Source organism: Panthera pardus, unplaced genomic scaffold, assembly GCF_024362965.1.
Source record: "Panthera pardus isolate Hobbes unplaced genomic scaffold, ASM2436296v1 HiC_scaffold_10, whole genome shotgun sequence".
Lineage (NCBI taxonomy): Eukaryota > Metazoa > Chordata > Mammalia > Carnivora > Felidae > Panthera > Panthera pardus.
In genome coordinates, this window is record NW_026526655.1 from 55796508 (window position 1) to 55821232 (window position 24725).

Consider the following 24725-nt stretch of genomic DNA (forward strand, 5'->3'; position numbering starts at 1 on the left):
GGGAAAGCAATGAAACTTCTTAGAGCACCTCTAAGAGTAGACATGGTATAGTGACTGCAGCTCTGGGCATCTGTGAACCTCCCTCCCTGACCTCTGCAGACTTTCAGAAACAATTTTTGGGCCACTTCTAAGGTCCAATCTTTCAGCTACTGAAGACTGAAGCAGGTGACATTTAAATTATTTTGTGTTTAAAGATAAGATCATACCTGTTTTTGAACTTATCAATCTAGAGTAGGTATTTCTGTAAATCAATAGGTATATAGATCTTCATCACCATGGTTAACAGTTGTATTGTTCTCCACAATGTACAAGAAAGAACACAATACCTTATTTAACTGACACTCCATTGATGGTCATTTATGTTACTTCCATTTTTTGCTACTATAACCATGCTGCCGTGAACATCCTTGCAAAGATAGTTTCTGAACTTAATAAAGAGGATTGGATGGTCAAAAGAGAAAAGGTGACTTTCAGCCTGGGGAGGAAGATTATGTTCCAGGCTTCCTGGCACATATGGGATTTGAGCTGGACTTGGTGGTCAGATAAAACTTATGAGGTGAGGATGGGGAAAAAGGCAATCCAAGTAGACGACTGACCTAGGGCAAAGGCAGAGAGCTGGAAAAGCATGGATTGTGCGTGGGGAAAGAGAACATTGTACAATGAGCTTAGAGCACAGAAGAGATGAAACGGAGGGGCTGGAAATAAGATTCCCAGGTAGGTTTGGACAAGACTGAGGAAGGCTTTGACTGAAAGAGAAAGGGATCTACTATTGTAGATCAACAAGATGGTTTCATGTTGACCCATTCATGTTAGATATCATCTTTCCGGGCCTTAGTGCTAAATGGGTAACTCAAAGTCAATTCTCCTGTTAATGGTCATAAAGGAAAAAGAATTCCTTTGATACCAGATTGGAAGATTGGAAAAGAAACTTCACAGAATCAGAAGTTCTGTGAGATATGCATGGAATCACTTAACATGCAGTAAGTGTTCAACTGAAGGTTAATTATTAGTATGCATAACCACAAGAAGAGGTCATTTTGAAATTCTGGGATTATGCAGTTAGAAACTTAGCTTTTTTCATGCTGACTTTGTTCTCCCTGCATTTGTGTTTTTAGTTTCCAATAAAGTTGCAGGGGGAGAAGGCAAGCTTGCTTCAAGGAGAGAAAAGGAGAAACCCCACACATTCAAGAGGCTACTGGAACTAGTTTTCAGATTGCTTTATGTCTTTAGTATTCAAATCCCCACTATCTGATCATCAAATTCATTGCAGTGTAAACGGGTCTATGATTTTTTTCTGTGTTTGGAGTTTATATTAGAAATTAAGATTTACTGCAACTGCAGACCATTTTTAGCCTTTTTATGAAAAAAGTGGAGGCAATAGAGACCCACTTGTCCAATGTGTCATTTTAAACACGGTGGGCAAAGCGGAGGGTGGCAGCTTTATTTATCACCACATGCTCACTGGAGTGCTGGTAAATGGAATTGCTTGCTCTGCCAAGCACACAGGGAATAAGCACAGCAGTGAGGCTGGGTTTTTACAGCAGCTCTGTGATCTTGAATTATGAAAGGATTAGACAAGGTTTGAGAGAAGGGAGGCTCTGTTGTTTTTCTTCCCTCTTTTGTGAAGATTTCAGGGTGAGGAAAAGCCTAGAATAAAGATAATAAAAAAAGCCCACCAGATGATGCTCATTGGAAAATGGGTTGGGAGATTTCAGATTTATTCCCTCTGGTGATTTGCCAAGTCAGAAATCATGATGCAAATAATGACTTCTCTCTCTGGAGTGAGGAATTCATTAGTGTTAGACCTAAAGTCCTGCTGGGGCCCTGAAGCACTTGCTTTCACAGCCAACCTTACAGGCCACACAGTATTCCATTCCATGAATTTGAGAGTTGAAGCCCGTGTCTGTTTAATGACATTACTGATAAGTGAACTGTATTTTTTGGAGATGCTAATCTTTTCTCTTTGCTGCCAAACTGTGTCAAATCCAACTGACCTGCAAGCCAATAGCATTTGGATGTTTTCTTCATGAAAGATGTTATAGATGCCACTAGTACCATTTCTAGGCCAATCCTTTTCTTCTCTCTGCCTGCTTAACCTTTAGAGCATGCTCCCAGGTTCCTCTCTGATCTTCCCATCATCCTTGGGTGCCACCGCAAGGCATGTGCCTGACAGAAGCCATCTTCCCAGAAACCTTATTCAAAGGCTTCAGTGTAATGGGAGGCTCTCTCCTTGCAGATCCAACCTTAGCTTATCTCTCAATCCTCATTGGCAGCCACCAAACTCCTTGAACAAGTCATGCTCTACCTTATTTCTGGGCCTTTGCAAAGACTGGTCACTTGGGAAGAAATACCCATATGTTAAGGTCAGCAAGGGCTGTCATAACCAAATACCATAGACTGGGCAGCTTAAACAGACATTTATATCTCACAGTTCTGGAGGCTGGAAGTTCATGATTAGGGTGCCAGCATGGTCAAGTTCTGATAAGGACTCTTTTCTTGGCTTGCAGACAGCTGCCTTCTCACTGTGTCCTTACAAGGTGTAGAGAAATCGCTTTCTCCTCCTTTTATAAGGAAACTAATCCCACCCGGAGGGCCCTCCCCTCATTACCTCATCCAACTCTACCTCCCAAAGGCTCTATCTCCAAATACCTTCACGTTGGGTCTTAGGGCTTCAACTTATGAGTGTTGCAGGGACACAAACATTCAGTTCCTAACACCATTCCACTATCAAATAGGCTTTGCTTCAGGACTTCACTTAAATGTTACCTCTGCTGGGAGTATTTCCCAAAATGCCCAAGGCTATGTTCTCGTACATCATCCTGTGTTTATCATGGTACTTCTCACACTGTAATGCAACTGTTGGTATACCTATAGGTCTTCTCCTGCCAGGCTAAACTCCTTGAGGGCAGAAACTGAGTATTATTCACTGATGGATCCCTACTACTCAACATAATAACATGCATACAGTAAGCATTTTAACACCTGTTGCCTGACTGCATTAGTTAGGATCATACTAGTTGTTTCAAACAACAATAAAATGTAGGACAAAGAAGTGTATTCCTCGTACATATAACAGTCCAGTGCAGTTGTTTGGCAAGAAGCATTCCATGGGGTGATTCAGGAACTCAGGCTCCTTCCACCTGTGGCTCCACCAACCCCTAACTAAGGCTTTAGAGTGCTATTCTAGTCAGCAGATGGGAAAGAAAGGATGGAAACAACATACCTCTTGCCTAATCACTTCTGCCTGGAAGTGACATGCTTCTCTTCCAATCACATCCCATTGGTAACAAGTGGATATGGATATCCAGCCATATACAAGAGGGGAGAGGGCAAGGGGAGCAGGCTGATAAATATGGTCTCTGATGGGCAGCTGCTTCCAAACAATCACTCCTTATTACGGAATGAATGAATAAATGAACAAACAAATGAATGACATCAAAGACACAGTACAATGGAAAGAACACATGAATGTTGAGACCAAGAGACAATATATTAAATCATCCAACAACCTGATTTTATAGGAGAAGGAAGAGATCCAGAGGAAATGACTGGCCCCAAACTGTTTAGTGGAAGACCTGGGGTTTGAATTCAGGTAACCTTGGTTCTTGCCCTAGTTTATTGAATGGAAAAGCCACCCTCCCTCCCCCCCCCCCCCCACCTCTCTGAACTTCAGCTTTGTCATCTGTAAAATAGTATTGTGCTAAATGCTTCCTAAGATCCAGTCCAGAAAAGGGGCCACAACCAAGATCTTGAAGGTTTGTTCTGAGAATGGTACAGTTCAGGTCCCTGGGATCACACTTGACAGCCAAGAAATAAAAATGTGATCTGTTGATTGGTTGTTTGACTGAATATCCTCTGTTGATCAGAAATAATCCTTCAATGAAATGAACTACATTGTGAAGGTATTTAGAACAGGGTGACAGAGCACTATCCTCATACCTTTATTCATCCATAATTAGCCTGGATTTGCACCTGAGGTCAGTTGAGCATGGCCTGAAGGTCTGTGCCACTCCTCAGGCAGACCTTAGACCATCACACAGTGAGAATGAGAGTGAGACTGTTTCTCAGTTATTTGAGATGAGAATTTGACATCTGATGGTATTCTAATTCTTAACAGCAATCGTGTTCTTTCTTTGTAAACATTTCTAACCATGCATTTCATGCTATTCAGATGTGCTCTAAATCTCAAATTTTAAAACAACTGGGTAGAAAAGATAAAAGAGGACTGAAAAGCATGCTAACTTCATTAGGAGCCTATTTTAGGAAATAAAAATAATAAACTTGAATGACAGTATTCAAAATGAAGTTCAAATGGGGATAAATAAACTCAACTAATCATTTCTGAGAAGTTACTGTGAAACTTCAAATGTTTCTTAGCCCCAAGACTTCCTTTTAGCTATAATGACTTCCTAGACTCTCATTTAGCTAAATGACTTAGGCTTAAATTCTCAAAGTGCAAATCAGTAAGAAAGTGTCCTAGAACTCTTACAAGTTTTTATTTTCGTTTAGACCATTACATTGCCTCCGGGGAAAATAAAAGGCATCCCCAAAGTTCTGAAACTTTGTATTCCCATGCATATGACTCAATAAACATGATCACAGCCTCCTTTATACCTCCCAAACTCCAGGTCCTCTCACTGTGAAATCCTGTTCTGACTTATATGCCTTACCTCCTGTCTTATTACCCTCCATATATCCCTTGGGAAGAATATCCCCTTCCTGAGGTTGGCAAAAGGGTAGCATAGAAATGATGCTGCTTTGAGGGTTACCGGCAAAGCACTTCCTAGGCTCAATTTCACGAGGGAGGCCTCCCCACCCTCCCCCAGCCCCACCACTGCCATTTCACACAATGTACCTTCCACCCCAAATCTGGAGCACTGATCTATAAAGAAGAAAGGGAAAAGAAAGCTGTCTAAAGAGTCTTAATTCTTCTTCATGGAATAAAGCAACATGTTACTGTGGCTTTTGACCTCCAGGGGTTGGATTAGATGATTTTCCACATGGTTTATTGTGAAGGGTTTTATTGCACATTCACCTCACAGATCCCCCCAACAATTTAATTGCCATAAAAATAGCTAACATATGTGGCAGGTTTTAAAAATGTCCGCCCGCCAAATGGATTTGCTTTCCATGCGGCCACCCAGCGCTGGCAGCTTTTCCTCCACACACCTCACTAAGGTTCTAAGCAACAGGGTTAGAGTCACCCTGAGAAGCTGTAATGAATGTGGCTCTCAAAAGAGAGGAGACAGACTCCCTGCTCCTATGACCCTCAGAGACATGTCTTGGTTGTCATTTGTCTTTTTCTATGCTGGTGGGAGTTTTGTTTGCTTGTGTTTCTTCTTTGGGAGGTGACTTTTTAAAGAACATTCTGGGAAGGTGCATAGGGGGATGGGCTAAATAGGTGATGGGTATTAAGGAGGGCACTTGTTGGGATGAGCACTGGGTATTGTATGTAAGTGATGAATCACTGGGTTCTACTCTGGAAACCAATACTATACTGTATGTTAACTAACTTAAATTTAAATAAATAAATTGAAAAAAAAAAGAATATTCTCTGTGGAACATCAAAAGTTTGTATAGTCCTTGATTCCATGAACATAGAATAATCTAAAAGGGCCCATGGTCACTGTCTTAGTGGGCTAGTCCATCATATTCTCCCAAGTGTTTTCATTTGTATGCCAGCAACATTACTAACCTATCTGTTAAAAACATAGAGAAAGAAATCTATCATAATCTACTAAAAGTAATGCAATCATTTTCTTAGTAGGAAGTCACATCCCATTAGCTAGTAACAACAATACTAAAAAAAAAAAAAAACATGGATGCAGGGTGGCTGGGTGGCTCAGTCAGTTGAGCATCCGACTCTTGATTTCAGCTCAGGTCATGATCTCAAGGTTCCTGAGATCCATGCTGCCAGCACAAAGCCTGCTTGAGATTGTCTCTCTCCTTCTCCCTCTGCCTCTCCACCGCTCATGCGCATGTGTGCATGTGCTTGAGTGTGCTCTCTCTCAAAATAAATAAATAAACTTAAAAAAAAAACCCATGGATGCACTTCTCTTTACATAACAGATGCTACTTCTTAGAGTAAGGCTGCCTTCTGAGAATTCCTTCTAGTTAATTAATGTTCCTCTACAGACCCAATAACCAGGTATGATTTCTCCCTTGACCTGTCTTGTCACTTGCCATAGTGTCTCCTAGTTATTACTGGGCAATCCAAAAGGCATCTTCATAGAAGTCCTAGAACAAGCCTGTTAACAGCAGTCCCCCATCCTTCTTCAGTCATGGTACCCCCTTCAGCTGCCTATGACCCAGGCTGAAGAGGACACTGCCCATCAGAGGAATGCCATTGTATGTCCCTGGGTGCCAGCAAGATTTCTTAAGCTCCAGATATGAGAAGAAAGTTGGGGAGATCAAGCAAGCCCTCCTCCTGTCCTGTCCCCTCAGACCCTCACCTTATCACCTGTTTCAGGCCCAGTGAAGTCTCTCTTGGGCAACTCCATCAGCTTCTGATCTCAAAATTAATCCAAAGGACCACAGGGGATCTTTCCTTTCTTCATCCTCCTGGCCCAACAGACATTTTTTTAAATCCCCTCCTCTTTCCCCTTTAGTAACAGCATCAGAGAGAGGAATATTGTTTTAGAAGCTAGTAGCAGAATTCATCTGGTGGATGAATTTATTTTTTGTATACTTATTTTTTGTATACCAAAACATCTGGATAAGCCACTTTGGCTATAGCAGATGGGCTACAGAAGATGGTCCATAGGAGATGAGCTGAATGAGACAAGAAGGTTTATAAAGTGAGAAGAAGTTTTGAGTTTCTAGGAGCAGTGCTGGAAGAAGATGGGGCCTGAGAAAGGGGAGAAACTAGGAGAAATGAGAAGAGGTGATGTGAAGAGATGACCCAGGAAGAGAGCAGGGAGTCTGTGACTCAAGAGAAGCCAAAGTGAGTGAGAAACCCCCAGTGCAGAATATGACAGATGGACTTTTTAGAATAGGAATAGCTAATCTTTTCAATATAAAGTTGTTTATTCTGTCATGGACACCAGTCTTATATTAAAAGGAGCTGAATTAAATCCATTCAATGAAACAAGCAGTAGGTTTAAAAATAATGAAGATCATTACTAATTAATGAAGACCATTTTAATTAGCTCAATATATCAAAACATGTCATATACATAGGCACCCAAATAAGCTGAAATTCTTTTTTATACACAGCTATATATTGTACCTGGGGTAAGAAATAGGGTTTAACTGCTTCTCTTTAACACAATCATTCTCACATACATCGCCTTAGCCAATGTTACTCCTACTCAGTGCCTAGTGGGAATGGTACGGGGGAGAGGGGAAAGAAAATGAGTGTCTTCCATATTTGTGTAGCTATTAGATCTAAAGAGAGGATATGCAATGAAAAGCAATAATTCAAAAAGTCAGTGGAAGTGAAAAGTCTGAGTATGAAACATTGGGGGTGGGTTAGTCAGTTGAAATCCAGAATGCCCAGTTAAATTTGAACTTCAAATAAACAGGTGACTTTTCAATATATATCCCAAATATACTTTTCCTTATACTAGATGTCTTGCAGTTTTATTTGCAAAAGCTGGCAAACCTAGAGTAGGGGGATGCTGAATATGTTAGCAGGAAAAACCATTTTAAATGGCACAGAAGAGTATGATTTGGGTACAGTGAACATCTGGGTTAAATAATATTGTATAGTTTCAAAGGTACTGTATTTAGAATCAGGTTCAAAGCCCTTTCACTATGAAACACATAATCTGAATATATCCTTGCAACATCAACACCAGCTATGAGACGATCAAGGAGGTCCTAACATGACTGTCTTACTGATATGTCTAAAAAAGAGCTATTTTATCTTTCAAGGGAATTGCTACTTAGACCCTTAAGCTTAAAGAAAAACTAATTCCTAGAGAGGCAAGTCAATAGCCTCTCCTTTGACTTCCTACCTTTAGGATCAACAGAATGAAATGCAGCCTGGGGACCCTATCTACCAAAGACTGCAATTCTCAACTAGCTTAGTCACCAAATAACCAAGTTGGAGGCCCTCTCCCCACTCTCCTACTACCTAGCCTTATCAGGCAACAATCATCACACTATTAAAATGTACAAATTTTGTTTTAAAAAAGATCTAAGCCATCCACAGAGGCAAAGTGAAACAATAGGAAATATTTTCCAATTAAAAAAAGGTTATTACAAAGGTGCTTAATAAAATACAAGGTAAATGCACTTAAAGTCATAGCTTAAAGTGAAATGTGGGGAACCTATTTCATTTTTATTAAAGCTGGATTTATTGCTTTGGTTTATTGGTTTATGTTCCCAGAATTTAATTTAGTCTCTAGATGATTTGCCCAAAGGTAAAGCAGATGGGTCAGCTGGGCGTTAGACTATACTAGCCAAGGGGTTGTGATATAGGTACTACCTCTGGCCCGCGCCAGCCACTCCCAAACAAAACGCATTCCAAAAAATCTTTCCAACTCACTCCCAACTTCATCAGGATGAGCTTTTTATAAACATACCTGTGCTTTTTACCTCTGCATTGGAACCCTACCTTTCTCTCTCTCATATTTGCAAACTTAAATCCTACCCATCCTTGAAGGCTCCTTGATGGCATCACCCCACTTCCCTAGCCTGTCAGCTCTCAGTGGGGGCTGCACTACTCTAAGAGGGCATTTTGAATATCTGTGGGGATGTTTTTCTGGTGTTGTCATGGCCTAGCATTTATATGTATATTAAACTACATACTGTTTTATAGAAATTTCCTTTTATGTCTTCTTTATATTACAGCAGGAACATTATGTTGGTAGTGTTGATTTAAAAATTAGACATATAAGAAAAAAGTAAAGGACCAAGAGTAGCCATGACACTTCACTTCTGAAAATGGAAAGTACAGAAGGGGTATTTGCCCAGCCATATTTGGATTTATGATGGAACTGTAGACAATGATGCATCAGTCCAAAACTTGATAAACTAACAATGGAATAGAATAGAGAGCCCCAAAATGGGCCTGTATACATATGGAACTTTGTATACTACAGAGAAGGCAGGTCAAATTGAGGTAAACGGAGAGAGTGTTCAATAAATGGAGTGGAGACAAAAAGGTTTCCATTTGGAAAAAAATCCGAGTCTCTACCTCACATAATATACAAAAATCAATTCCAGATGCATTAAAATTTTAAATAAAGAAACAAAACTTTAAAACATATATATGAATAGGGGCAGTTATGTGTCTGACTTTTGCTCAGGTCATGATCTCACAGTTCATGGTTTGAGCGCCGCATTAGTCTCTGCGCTGACAGTGTGGAACCTGCTTTGGATTCTCTCTCCCTCACTCTCTGACCCTATCGTACTTGTGCTTTTTCTCTCTCTTTCAAAATAAATAAACTTAAAAAAAAATACACGTGAATATAATGTAGCCATGAAATAAAGAAGTTTTAAAAAGAAGTCATAAAAAGCACTGACTATAAAAGATTAATTAATCTGACTACATTAAACTTAAGTACTATATCTTTTTTAATTTTTTTTTTTGATATTTAGTTTTGAGAGAGAGAGACAGAGTGTGAGCAGGGGAGGAGAAGAGAGAGAAAGACACACACACAGAATGCAGAGCAGGCTCCAGGCTCTGAGCTGTTAGCACAGTGCCTGATGGGGGGCTCGAACTCACTGACTGTGAGATTATGATTTAAACTGAAGTCAGATGCTTAACCGACTGAGCCACCTAGTCACCCCTAAGTACTTTATCTTAAAGAAAGTGAAAGTTACAAACTGGGAGAAGAGGCTTGCAACTCATATAACTGATAAAGGATTACTATCATAGGTATACAAAGAACTCCTAAAAATCATAAGAAAAACACTAATAAGCTAATTTAAAAAATGAGCAAAATGTAAGACTGGGCTTTCCACAAGAGAAACTATAAATGGCCAATAAATATGAATTCTGACAATATGAAGTATTAGAAATAATGTGGATTTCTAGAATCTCTTATATGCTGTTGTGGGAATATAAATAAGACCAACTATTATAGAAAACAGTTGGGCTTATATACTAACATTAAATATCCAAATACTCTAACAACACAACAATTCCACTTCTAGGCATATATACAGAAGAAGTCTTGGACACGTACACCAAGGAGTATGCATCAAAATGTCACAGCAGCACTTTTCAAAACAGCAAATATCGAGAAACAACCCAAATGCCCATCAATAGGACAGTAAATGAGTAAGCCATGGAATGTTCACACAATGGCATACAACAATGTAGTTGAAACCAGTGAACCACAGTGACACGTGCAACAATATGGATGAATCTTAGAATTATAACATTACAAAAGAGATACATGTGAATCTTTTTCATAAAGCTAAAATAAAAATGTGTTCAAGAAACTCATATAGATTCAATGAAACTGTATAAAAATGGAAGCAAGACAACACCAAACATGGGATTCAGGTTTTGGTTAATCAGGATGAGAGACAGGAGGATGGTTTGGAAAACCTCTCCAGAGTCAGATGTAGATTATGGTAAAGGTCCTACCTTTTATTTTGGGTGGTGGCATCACTGGTGGTTTTTACTTTATTAAAAATAGCTAAATAAGCAGAAGACTAGAAGAGGACCGTGCATGGACCAATAATGGAGATTGTGTGGGTGATCAAGGATTATGACTGATCAGTTCATGAACCTAAGGTTTTTTTTTCCTTAAAAGAAGAAAAAACACGGGGCGCTTGGGTGGCTCAGTCGAGCGTCCGACTCTTGATTCCAGCTCGGAACATGATCTCATAGTTCCTGAGATTGAGCCCCGCATTGGGCTCTGTGCTGACAGCATGGAGATTCCTTAGGATTCTCTCTCTCCTTCTCTCTCTACACGCCCCCCCCTTGACCCTCCCACGCATGTGCTTTCTCTCTCTCTCTCAAAATAAATAAACATTAAAAAAATAAAAAGAAAAAAGGGAAGGAAAGAAGGAAGAGAAATTATGTGCATAGGATGCTATATATCATATATAAATTTCATTTCAAAACAATAAAGAGGGCCTTGGAAAATATTTGCTATAAAAGGAGAAGCAAAGTACTAATACAGTTATAAACCGCTGCCCTAGCCAAATGCTGGTTTGTTTTTACTATAAACTTTGAACCTCCATGCCATGTTTTACCACTCATGAGGCACTGCACATATTGTCTGGGTTGCAAATTTTTAATGTACTTATAGTATCTCCCCTAGACTGTAAGTTTCTTGAAGGTTCTGGATTCTCCACAATGCACAGCGCCTTGGGTAAAGTAAACACTAATTTGATGAATGAACAAATTGTACTATTAAATTTGATGCTTTAATTTCTTAGAGAAGCAGGTTTAGTGAAGAACAACAGATAATAGCTCCTCCACTTTCTGGAGTTTATCAGGCACTCTTAGGAATACAGCGTCTGAAATGTCAGGAGAATGTCCACTCCTGGATGCAAACGTTCAACTTAATAGTTTTGACCTATAGTTATTTAAGCTTAAGATACTCTAATAAGAATCCCAAGGGATCTCAATATCTCCATTTATGTAACAAAAACTGTTGAAATGTATTAAGTACCTACTATGAGCCAGATGCTTTGTATTATCTTGAACAAAGAAATTATTTTGGTCCCTGTATTGCCAATAAGGGAACTGCAACTTAGCTTAAGAATCTTTTCCATGGCTATACTGTTGACCATGGAAGGACAGGTATTTGACTTCAGATGGTTTTATGCTGAACTAAAGTAGCCTCTTTCAACTGTGTTATGCCACCTGGGGACCTATTTATGTCTTCATTCAGTTTTTTATTTCTTTGTTGCTGTTTTTGTTGCTGTTGTTGTTTTTAAGGGTACTTTACAGATAAAAGGCAAGGTCTGCAGGGTTCCATTTGCTGAGGCTAGAGAAGAATAAAATCATTTCTATAGTCACAGAAAAGGCAAAGAACCCCTCTATGCACAGAAGTCCAGAGGTAAGAAAAGCATTTGATGTGCTTATAAAACAAAATAATGTTATTAAATTATTCAGTAGGAGAAGGTGATTAAATCAATTGAAGTTCTACATCATTCTCAACTTCTACTACCACATATAGCAACCATCCCTTCAAAACCATTTGGAGTCTCAGTCCCAAGACATTCCCCTACATTCAGGCAGCAAGAATCATTAAAATGAATGACAACACTTACACACCTGAGACAGAAACTCTGACTGAGGAAGCAAAGCCAGTGGGAATTCTGTTTTGCACAAGGAGATCCCCAGAGTAAAACCCTTAATAAAGAAGGGAGATAAAGTGCCTTGAAATCTTTGTAAGGGCCCTAGGAAGAGATGAGGGGAAGTCATTTAGGAGACTTGTTGCAGATCTGGAAGAGAGATGGTGGTGGCAGAAAGCAGGGCAACAGTAATGGAATTTGGAGAGAAATATACAGAGTTAATATACTTCAAAGGCAGACTGTCAGATGTGTACTTATTGGATATGGGGAGTTTGGGAGCAGGAGGCTTGAAGGAGAGGCTGCGTTTCTGAGTTGGGTCTCCTAGTCCACCAGCACAGGCCCTAGGAGTACATTCCACAACTTTCTGCAGAGAAAGACTTAAAAAAGAGTACTGTACTTTTGAGACAATTGGATGGCTGGTTGTCAAAACCATCATGGATGGCTCCTGGTGGAAAAACAGTTTGGAGGCTTTGCAAGTCAGAAAATGTGTTCTGAGGCTGATAACAACTTTAAGAATATCATCCTTTGAGGGGCACCTGGGTGGCTCAGTTGGTTAAGCGTCCAATTTCAGCTCAGGTCATAATCTCGCGGTTTGTGGGTTCGAGCCCCGTGCCGGGCTCTAGCTCAGAGCCTGGAGACTGTCTTTGGATTCTGTGTCTCCCTCTCTCTCTCTGTCCCTCCCATACTTCATCCCTCTCTCTCTCTCTCTCTCAAAAATAAATAAAACATTAAAAAAAATTGAAAAAAAAAAGAATATCCTCCTCTGACCATTGACTTCACAGACCTTTCCCATTCAGTTTAAATGCTCAAATGAAGTGATGTGGGCACCAGTCCCAGCAGTGCATTCCACATCACACTCCAGCTGTGGGGAATACATTTTTCAATGGCAGTACCACAACTGTGTCTACTCCACTAATTCCTTTTTATAAACCGTGTTATTGCGTTCTGCCTAATAAATTAGTTTGGATAATAACACCATAAACCTCAAAATAGAAACTATTCGATGAAAAGCAAGATATATGAAGAAGAAAACATATTAATTACTATATAAAATATTAATAGAGCTGGAGCTACCAGAGAAAAAAGATTAAGTCTCATTGAGGTTAAATTTCTCACCATCTGAGCGTGTATGTTCCCCAGTGTGGATTCAGCATACAATCTTTTCCAAATGTCTTAAAAGATTGAACAGATGCCCCTAAAGGTCAGTGAACTACATTGCAAATTTGGCAGTAATTTATTCTTTTCTTCCCTATTTACAGATAAGAGGTGAGAGGTGGTAGAAAGAGGGTCAGTTCTATCATCATCAATAGACACAGAGGGACGAAAAAAATCAAGCTGGACTCTAGAGGAAGCAAGGAATCTGAGCCTCTCAATCTGGCCATCCTGCAGAAAATGGCCTGGAATGGACGGGAAACAGAAATAATAACTTAGCAAATGGTTTTGCAGACGGTTTTCCTTTATTAAGGAAAATGTTTAATCAGAGCTAAGGTTGAAACACTTATAAATAAAGTGTTTACTAAGAGGAAGTGGCTATTTTTACAGGATAAATAAGAAACAATCATTTCCAATTAGCTTTACAAGAGAATGCCAATAGAGATGGGATCTGATCACCTCTTGTTTTGGCAGTGAGAAACATAAGCATATGAAGAACCAAACATCATGCTTTTAGCTCCTACACATTTTGCCTGAATGGAATTCTTCTATATGGTGAACATGCTGCCCTTTATGTAGCAAAATCCACCCTGAGTCAAAGCCTAAATCCTTTCAATAAGGCACTAAATCATTTCATTGTAACCACCAAATGCTTTCTTATTGCTAGGAATGGTACGATACACTTACTTTTTGATACATGCTCCAATTTTTCAAGATTTTGTTGGAAACAAAACGGTCCTTTATGACATTTTATAATATTCCACCCCATTTATTGCTTTCCAGAATTTCTTTCATTAATTAAAGGGCCTTCTTTCACTGCTGCCCCTCCCCCCAAACTAATCTATTCCCCAACTGCCCATCATAGACTAAATAAAAGTCAGTCTATCACAGCAGCAGTGATGGTCATGCCAATTTCACAGTGTGATTTGTGCATTCATTTCATTTTGAAAATGACCCTGCCCTCCATCTGTCTAAGCCGAATGTCCTGCTTTTTTCAAGCCAGGCCTCAGGAACAGCAGCACATGAAATAAGGGGGAAAACATAGGATGGCATCCCTCTTGCCCCCACTAGCTGCCACACTCACAGATAGATACTGACACAAAGAGGGGACCCCAACTGATGCCTGAAGGGATCAGAGAAATTTGGGGAAGACAGTTCTTCAGTTTTTCATACATTTCCAAGAAACCATTTGAAGGTGAATGCTTTCATGATACAACTCTGAAACAGACTAAAGAGATAAAAGGCAATTTCCAATTTCCATGTTCTGTCATTTTACCTTGATTTAATAGCAAATTACCAAAGGTAACAGCTTAATACATAAGAATTTAAACTACATTAGGATTTTTAAATATTGAGTCTTGTGGATGTTAATTTTTTTTCCCAAGAGGTGTCAATCAGGCAGTCATAAAAGAGAAGGCACCCTATTTCCTGATTACTCAGGCACACTAGCTAGCATCCCTCAAATCATGTACCTACTTTAGCTGAAGACCAGAAAAGACTGCAGCCAGAGATTGGGTTGGAAGAAGTCTTTGAGTAGGGTTATACTGGTCTTCCTCAGCTGCTTTCTCTGGAAATCTTGAGTGGCCCAGAGTCCCCCTCAATTCCTCTGAAATGGGTGGAGTTTGTCCTTTTGTCAGTACTCATGCAGTAGAAGGCTCCTCATCCGGTCCCATCTAGAAGAACACAAGTTTGACAAACTTCTCAGCAAGGGAGAATAATGTATAAATAAATGAAATCAGTTTCTTGATAGTATAGCATCCAGATGCCTTATTGAAATCTCTTTTTAGCTATAATAGGTGAGTAGAAACTATGCTGCCATCCACCAGTCACTTCTTAACATCTACTTACAGATGCATCTCAGGCCAGGAAGTTCACACTTTACTGATCTAACCAAGGTGGGTTGTCTTTTGGTTTTTTTTTTTTTAAATGTTTATTTTTTGAGAGAGAGAGTGTAAGTGGAGGGAGGGGCAGAGAGAGAGGGAGACACAGAATCTGAAGCAGGCTCCAGGCTCTGAGCTGTCAGCACAGAGCCTGATGCAGGGCTGGAAATCACAGACCATGACATCATGACTTGAGCCGAAGTCAGACGCTTAACCAACTGAGCCACTCAGGAACCCCAAGGTGGTTGTTCTAATGGGAAAATAACAACCAAAAACCCAACATACTAGTATTCCCTTAAAACTAAGCCCTTAAAGGGGAGCCTGGGTGGCTCATTTAGTTGGGTGTCCAACTTTGGCTCAGGTCACGATCTCACAGTCCATGAGTATGAGCCTTGCATCAGGCTCTCTGCTGACAGCTCAGAGCCCAGAGCCTGCTTCAGATTCTGTGTCTCCTTCTCTCTCTGCCCCTCCTCCTACTCACACTCTGTCCCTCTCTCTCAAAAATAAAATAAAAACATTAACAAAATTGAAAAAAGAAAAACTAAGACCTTAGCTAATAAACATATATTGAATTAATTCAACAGTCACTCTTTCCTAATAACTTAGCTTTTGGATATCATGGTCCAGTTGTTTCTTTTCTCTATCTACTAAGCAGAATACAGGGTGCTTATTAAGCTTAGAAAAAATATATGTAAATAGTCTAATAGAGTGCCCTATAATATGGTTGATATTGGCACCAAAATTTGTTTATAGAGAAGACTTACAGGCTGCAACACTATTGAGGCAATAAGAGATTTGCATTGAATTCTTGAATTATATAGCAAAGACACGCTTTTACCTGGACTATGTTTATCTTGGATTGTACCAAGGCCAATGGAAATCTGAAAGACTGTGGAAGGCTATGAAAGAAAACCCCCTTACCTTAGGCCACCAGCAGAGGCACTGCCTATTATATTCATAAGTTATAGCTAATTTTATTATCTTAAGAACTGCCACTACCTCAACGGGATAAGCCAGTTTTGTCTTCTGCTATCTTGTCTACTTCTCTAATTCTTGACTGATATAATTGTGTTCATCCCCCACAAATTTTACAGTCTCCACATCAATCTAAATTATGGTATGTTTTTTATTAGTAATCCATTATAACTTTATAGAATAACTAAGTCCCTAGTTTTCCACTGTTCTATGAGGGGCACTATTAAATTCAAAAGGATTTATACAAAATAGCTCTGAGGTTGTAACACGGAATCTAGAGCATCTATTCCAAATAAAGACAAAGTAACAAAAGGAAATTCAGAATTTGTGTGTGTGTGTGTGTGTGTGTGTGTGTGCAGTAGCAAATTTCCAGAGATCTTCAAACTAAGAATCTGAGGGGCAAAAATTAAAGTGTAGGAAATTTTCTTTTTCTTTTTACTAAAAGAAAATCCAATTTTTATCAGTTCAGTGATATCCCAAACATCATTAAAGCCTGACAAGTACAGGCTGGATGGATCTCTCCCTCTCTCCCCCCCACCCCCCCATCACATATACACAAGCACACACAAACTAAGTAGGTTTGGAGAGTTAGAATACTTTTGGTCGTGCTTTTATTCCCACTCCACCTTGGAAAAGACTAGGTCATGGATTTTTCCACTGTCTCCATCTGGTAGTGAAATTTGGAGTAAGGCAAGGTGTAGGGCCAGGTTTAAACGCTAATATGTGCTTAATAATGTTTGTTGTCGTGTAAAAGGGGGAGTAGCGTATGAGGGAGACACTTGGAACTAAAGGCAATCCTCCCCCAGCACCAGATAAGATCCACAGCACTCTTTCCTTCTGTGAACCTCTGGAAATAACAAAATAAGGACTCCTGGTCGTTGCACTATTTTGTTCTTATTATGTCCTCAATGAGGCCTGAAAACTGAACCTTCTCTAATTGGAGAATGCCAAGTTGACATTCCGCCTTTTCAGTTCCCGTTTCTTTCACTAAAACAACGTGCAACGAAACTACTGATATACACCACACAGTCTATAAAGGCTCAAAAACGCAAGGGACTTCAGCCCTTAAACCTTCCTCTCCGCGCCAGAGACCTAAGTGACAGAACAGGGAGCCAGTAACCCTGCTGTCTGTAGAAAGAAAATGTCCCTGAACTCTCACCTTCTGACGACCGCAGGTCCTTCCGGCAGAGACTACGCCTCCCACCATGCAGCGCGGCAGCGTCCTGGGCAGCTGCGCGATTGGCCGGTGCATGCCGGGAAGTGGAGTTTCGGTCACTGAATAACCGGAGGAATTTCCTCTTTGCTAACGCCGCTCACACTCTGGAGTCTTCGGGGACGAGTCCATATATGAGACCCTCACATTAGTGATTCCTTTCCAACCCTAGTCTGGTCTTCCCCCAGCAAAGTAACTTTGGGAGCATGCAAACCAACAAATATAAACCCGGAATAATCTTTGTGCCTTCCGTTTCCGGTGGGCTTGTTGCCATGGTAACCAGCACGCACCACCAGCTTAGCGGTTATGGCCGGGCTGAGCGGCGCACAGATCCCCGATGGGGAGTTCACTGCCGTCGTGTACCGGTTCATCCGGGATTCGCGCTACGCCGAGGCCGTGCAGCTGCTGGGCGGCGAGCTCCAGCGGAGCCCGAGGAGCCGCGCCGGCCTGTCGCTGCTGGGCTACTGCTACTACCGCCTGCAGGAGTTCACGCTGGCGGCCGAGTGCTATGAGCAGCTGGGCCAGCTGCACCCGGAACTGGAGCAGTACCGCCTGTACCAGGCCCAGGCCCTGTACAAGGCCTGCCTTTATCCAGAGGCCACCAGGGTCGCCTTCCTCCTCCTGGACAACCCCGCCTACCACAACCGCGTCCTCCGTCTGCAAGCCGCGATCAAGTACAGCGAGGGCGACCTGCCCGGGGCCAAGAGCCTGGTGGAGCAGCTACTGGGCGGGGAAGGGGGAGAGGACAGTGGGGGCGAGAACGAGCCCGATGGTCAGGTCAACCTGGGGTGTTTGCTCTACAAGGAGGGACAGTATGAGGCCGCGTGTTCCAAGTTCTTTGCGGCCCTCCAGGCTTCGGGCTACCAGCCTGACCTTTCCTACAACCTGGCTTTGGCCTATTACAGTAGCCGGCACTATGCCCCGGCCCTGAAGCACATCGCCGACATTATTGAGCGTGGCATCCGCCAGCACCCGGAGCTAGGTGTGGGCATGACCACTGAGGGCATTGATGTTCGAAGTGTTGGCAACACCTTAGTCCTTCACCAGACTGCCCTGGTGGAAGCCTTCAACCTCAAAGCAGCCATAGAATACCAACTGAGAAACTATGAGGCGGCCCAGGAAGCCCTCACTGACATGCCACCTAGGGCAGAAGAAGAGTTAGACCCTGTGACCCTGCACAACCAGGCGCTAATGAACATGGATGCCAGGCCTACAGAAGGGTTTGAAAAGCTACAGTTTTTGCTCCAACAGAACCCCTTTCCCCCGGAGACCTTTGGCAACCTGCTGCTGCTCTACTGTAAGTATGAGTATTTCGACCTGGCAGCAGATGTCCTGGCCGAGAATGCCCATTTGACTTACAAGTTCCTCACACCCTATCTCTATGACTTCTTGGATGCCTTGATCACCTGCCAGACAGCCCCTGAAGAGGCTTTCATTAAGCTTGATGGGCTAGCGGGGATGCTGACTGAACAGCTCCGGAGACTCACCAAACAAGTACAGGAAGCAAGACACCACAGAGATGACGAAGCTGTCAAAAAGGCAGTGAATGAATATGATGACACTCTGGAGAAGTATATTCCTGTGTTGATGGCCCAGGCCAAAATCTACTGGAACCTTGAGAATTATCCAATGGTGGAAAAGATCTTCCGCAAATCTGTGGAATTCTGTAATGACCATGATGTGTGGAAGTTGAACGTGGCTCATGTCCTGTTCATGCAGGAAAACAAATACAAAGAAGCTATAGGTTTCTATGAACCCATAGTCAAGAAGCATTATGACCACATCCTGAATGTCAGTGCTGTTGTGCTGGCTAACCTGTGTGTTTCATATATTATGACAAGTCAGAATGAAGAAGCTGAGGAGTTGATGAGGAAGATTGAAAAGGAGGAAGAGCAGCTGTCCTATGATGACCCCGATAAGAAAATCTACCACCTCTGCATTGTGAATTTGGTGATAGGCACACTTTATTGTGCCAAAGGAAATTATGACTTTGGTATTTCTCGGGTGATCAAAAGCCTGGAGCCTTATCATAAGAAACTGGGAACTGATACCTGGTATTATGCCAAAAGATGCTTCCTGTCCTTATTAGAAAACATGTCAAAACACACGATCGTGCTTCGTGACAGTGTTATTCAAGAATGTGTCCAGTTTCTAGAACAATGTGAACTTTATGGCAGGAACATACCTGCCATGATTGAACAACCTCTGGAAGAAGAAAGAATACATACTGGAAAGAATACAGTCACATATGAATCCAGACAGCTAAAAGCTTTGATTTATGAGATTATAGGGTGGAATATATAGAGATGCCTGATAATGTCTTTTATCATAATAGCTTTATATATCTATATTTGGTATTATTTTATCTATATTTAGCCATTGGCAGGGCACCTGGGTGGCTCAGTTGGTTAAGTGTCCGGCTTCAGCTCAGGTCATGATCTCGAGGTTCCAGAGTTCAAGCCCTGCATTGGGCTCTGTGCTGACAGCTTGGAGCCTGGAGCCTGCTTTGGATTCTGTGTCTCCCTCTCTCTCTGCCCCTCCCCTGCTCATGCTCTGTTTCTCTCTCAAAAATAAAAAACAGTAATAAAAAAAATAAATATATGTAGCCATTGGCATTTTTACATTTGTCATATGTTAAACTTTGTACATTTGCAAATCATAAACCTTATTTTTAAAATCTTCACAAATACTGAAAATTTGAAACCTAGAAAGATACGAAAAATTCAAAGCTGAATTGGGACTCTCTGTTTATTAGAACTTGTAGTGCCTATGTTCCCTCTCCTTTGTTATCATTTGTGCTTGGTTGTATTTGGAGAGTCCCCTGCACACGGATTACAATTTACAGGGACTTGGCACTATCAAGTCCAGAACAGAGTAGTTAACATATAGGATTTCTAGGCATTTAAGAGGTTTAGAGATTGTGCTCTATTCTCACTATTTATTTGGAATGCACACATTTTGCATAGAGTGTAAGATGTTTTAGCAGGGTTTTTCTACATAGAGGTAACACTTAATGTAACCCCAAATTCCTTAGGTGATAAATGTTTGGGTTCCTTGGGTTCCTGCAAGATTCAGTGGGCAGTCTTGTGCCCTTGACAAAATTATGGTGCTATGGTATAAAGACAATAAACAATTGTTTAAGAAACAACTTTATGTAGTTTTCTTTTATTCCATTTGTTAATAATTTGTACATATTAACAAGATGTACTGTTACTATTTTTTGTAACTCTGCTCTCATTTATCTCCAAATAGCAACTAATAGCAGAGGTAACCTGAGAACTTAGTTCTTAATTCCTACTTTTGTGTTTGCCACTTAGGATAGGTTAATGCTGGAGTTATTTCTGTGTTGTCACCGCTCTGTTATGGAAAAATCTACCTTGTTCCCATGACGCCACCAAACTTCTACCTCTACTACAGATGAAAAGTTCTGAAACCCTCTCTGGTAGATTCAGAATGCTGGTTTCACACCTGCAACATTCCCAATTAGAACTCCGCTCATTCTGCTTAGGCATTTTATTTTCTGAACTATATAAAAACTATTTGTTCACCTACCCCCTTTCTCTCCATAAATGTAACTGTGAACCCCAACTTGACATGGCTTAGAAAAAAACAAAAGTTTTAGGTTGAAGTATATGAAATTGCTGATCTTGAAAGTTACCGACCTACAAAACTAGCAATTTCTTATGGTTCAATCTAATAGCTTTCTACTGATAGTGAACCCCTCCCATAATGAGATGATGATTTTTTCCTTCAAGGAGAAATCACTTAGGCATGTAGGTTCCCAGACAAGTTATGCTCAACATAAATCCTCTAGCATGAACTCCTGGGTGCTTAAATTCTGTCATATCAGAAAATCTGACTTATCATGAAGTCCAATGGTTTTGAATTTCTAAGCATTTTTAGTCTTTATTATGTACACTGATACCATTCACTATTTACTATTTACTGCTATTTACTATTGACGTTTCATCCCATGTTTGGAGGACAGTGTTTAATGACCTCTTCAGTGTATCCCATAGCACAATTCTATCTCTGGGAAATGGTCTTTGTTTAACAACTTTTGTCCTAAAAGTGTTGCTACTTCTTTGTGCAGTAGTAGCTCTATGCCCCTCTCAATCTCCATCACCCCTTAGGATTTGGAAAGTAATGAACTGAAATCTCATTTTCAACAGCCATGTTAAAATTCTGATTTTTTTTTGCACATTTCCTCTTTTTTTTCTTAAAAAAATGCATAAAGTGTAAGTAATGTTAACCACCCAAAAGCAAATGTTTTCCAGATTCCCTTTTGCAAATAGCCTGGCCTTTATTCAGCCACATTTTATTTACCCAGGTGCTATGTGTTTGTGGTTTGCATGTATGTGTAATTTTGCTCTCCAGAACATAAAAAGCTTTTCAGAACTGTTTTTTAACCCCTTGCCGCTGGGCAGCTGGGATTTCCTGGTTAGCAATGAATCAGGAAATCCTGACTGCTCCTAACACTGAGTACAGGAATAAAGGTCAATCAAGGCATTTGTCCCCTTCCTTACCCATGCTCTCTGGAGAGGCACCCCCTCAGATTGACAGACTGTTGCCTAGCAACAGCAAAGACTCCTGAACCACACCTACAAAGCTGCCTAGCCTTCTGAGTCCTTGAGGAGACTGAAGGGTGAGGACATTCCTAACTCTCCAAAAACGTATTGTCCTTTAGGATATATTTCTTTTAAACTCACCTTCAGAAGTACTTAGCTCTGCTTTTTGATACTATGATACTAACAGACTCTATATTTTGCCATTTAACCAAAGGCTTTCATCCCTAAAGTTCTGATGAAAAGCTTTTTTCTATGCTCCTAGAACATTATGTGTTCAGTGCTAAGGCACTGTTCTTGACAAAAAAAGATCTGTGTATTTCTAAAGCTTTTACTCCTTTTTCATTCTATCTGCATGGTGTCTTTTATTTTTATTTAATGTTTATTTTTTAGAGAGAGAGAGAGAGAGCGCACACACAAGTGGGGGAGGGACGGAGAGACACAGAATCTGAAGCAGGCTCCAGGCTCTGAGCTGTCAGCACAGAGCCCGACGCAGGGCTCAAACCCATGAACCACGGGATCATGACCTGAGCTGAAGTGGGACGCTTAACCAACTGAGCCATCCAGGCACCCCCTGCACAGTGTATTTCAAAGGGATCAAATATTAAATCTAGTATCTCGTGATCTTAGTCAAACCCCCATCTTCACACATGTCCAGAATATAAGCATGTGTTTGTAAACAAGTAGTTATTTCCATTTTCTCAGACATGAGTAACAATTTGATCTTCCCAGGACGATGAGCAGAGACTCCTGTGATCAGTAACAAGACTGTCAAAGGATTCCTATTCCTCCAGCCAGCCCTTCTTTGAATTTGGCCCCAGCTGTGGCACGAATGTTCACCCTAACTCCATCTGTGAGGTCAGGTGTACAGTGGCCATCTCTGATCCATTCATAAGAAGCAGACAACTGGGAACTGGGAGTGTGGGGACTAAAGGGGTGGGGTCATTGGGCAATGAAATCCTAGATGATACTCCCTTCCTGCAGGGTGAAATAGGAATATATAGGTATGGCCTCTCAGACCTCAGAAGAGCACCTCAGATGGAATCCATGTAGAACTGCCAGTGATAGGCGTGGCCCAAGATTATAACAATTTGTTTGTTTGTGTATGTAGGGCTATGGGGGTGTGGGGTGATGCCCAAATAAATCAGCTTACTAGGAAATGTGAGATAATGGAGGGGAAGCTTTAAAGGAATAACTTTCTGAAAGTGAAACCTTTCATTTCAGGGGAACACCAGCATTTTTGAATGTAAGTTTTTGTCTTAGGTTCCCTCGTCCTTTTCTTAATGGCTATGGATGATCTGGAAACATGTGGGAGACTGTGGTTTCTTGATGGTATTCTCTGACACACGGAGTAGCTTCCTAGAAATGGTGTGACTTACAGCTATCTACCATTCCCTAACTGCCTTTAGCTTTTGTTGACCTATCACTGGGACTAAAGTGACATCTGGGCTTTTTTGTATTCACTTATTGGGCTGTACCCATAGTATTAGTCAAACAGCACATTTTGTGACATGACCTCCTGTCTAGGGTTAAATGCTCAGCACAGTGTCTAGCTAATAAAGAATGAATTAAAAAGATTATTAATGCAATAGTCATTTTAGGGTAGTATTCAGCAAAAATATCTAAACTTAATCAGAATCACTGAGACCAAAGTAGAAGGAACCTTAGAGATTTTCATTATAAAAAAGAAATCAGGTCCAAAAGAGAAAAATGGAGTACACCCAAAATTCTAGAACTCTTTCCATTGTCTTCTTAGACTTTAGAACTCCATCTTCTCTTATTTTACAGCTTTATTGTGACAAAATTTGTTTTTAAGAAGTACCTTCCCAGGTGTAATACGGACGCAGTGAGATACCAAAGATGTGACAGAATTGTGTAAGAATGAATTAAAGAGCTTGTCCATCAGCCAACACTAGACCCAATCAACAAGTCACATCAGAAAATGGGTTTATGAGTACTATTGCAAAGAAAGAGGCATATCCCTGAGGCCAAACACAGGCAAAAGTAAATGTGATTGGCAGTAAGACCTCATTTGCTTTCCCGATAGGGTAAGAAGCTGGACCAGCGAGCTTTACCAAAGGATTTCACTCTGGCAGCTGACAGTGTTAAGTGAAACTGCATGTTTAATGTTATCTTAATAGTTGATTCATCATTGAGAAAAAAGGGCTTATTTGTGGACAAAATGTAAACATGTAAGTAAGGTAGACAACAGCATGTCAAGTGGAAGAGTACTGCCTGAGCCCTGAATGCTCTCTCACGGATGTGTTGTTGGGCAGGCCCTTGTGTACCATAGCTATCTGCCATTACTGGCAAGGGAATCCAGACATAACATGTCTCACTTCCATGGACCTAAAACTGGATGGGACAAAAAATATTCTGGAGAAGAGTCAAGATTCTAAAGTTTTGAAAATCTGGAAATAAATCCAGTAAGATACAAATTTTAGTAAGGATATAGGTAAGGGGGCTTTGAAAAATCAGCTTCCAGGGAGGCATGGCCAAAACGGCATATGCAGAAAAGACAAGCTTTGTGAAATTCAAGTTCAGTGTGAGGTGATAGTACAATGTGTCCATCAAAAATGTGTTTATTAGTGACAGAAAAAGGGAATCATTGGCTCTACTCTGGCACATTCAGGCCTAGATACCTCACTTTAAGGACATCAAAGAGGCACGTACAAAGAGCGATTGGGATGGTGAAGGATCTAGAACTCATAGGAGCAAAGGTTGGAAATGTGG

General features: G+C 40.9%; 1 protein-coding gene across 1 annotated transcript; it reads left to right on the plus strand.

The window, feature by feature from the left end:
- The first annotated feature begins 17508 nt into the window (after positions 1–17508).
- On the plus strand, positions 17509–20025 carry IFT70B (intraflagellar transport 70B). Its single transcript, XM_019460505.2, has one exon. The coding sequence runs from the start codon at positions 17734–17736 to the stop codon at positions 19729–19731; it is 1998 nt and encodes a 665-aa protein (XP_019316050.2). The 5' UTR covers positions 17509–17733; the 3' UTR covers positions 19732–20025.
- Positions 20026–24725: the final 4700 nt, after the last annotated feature.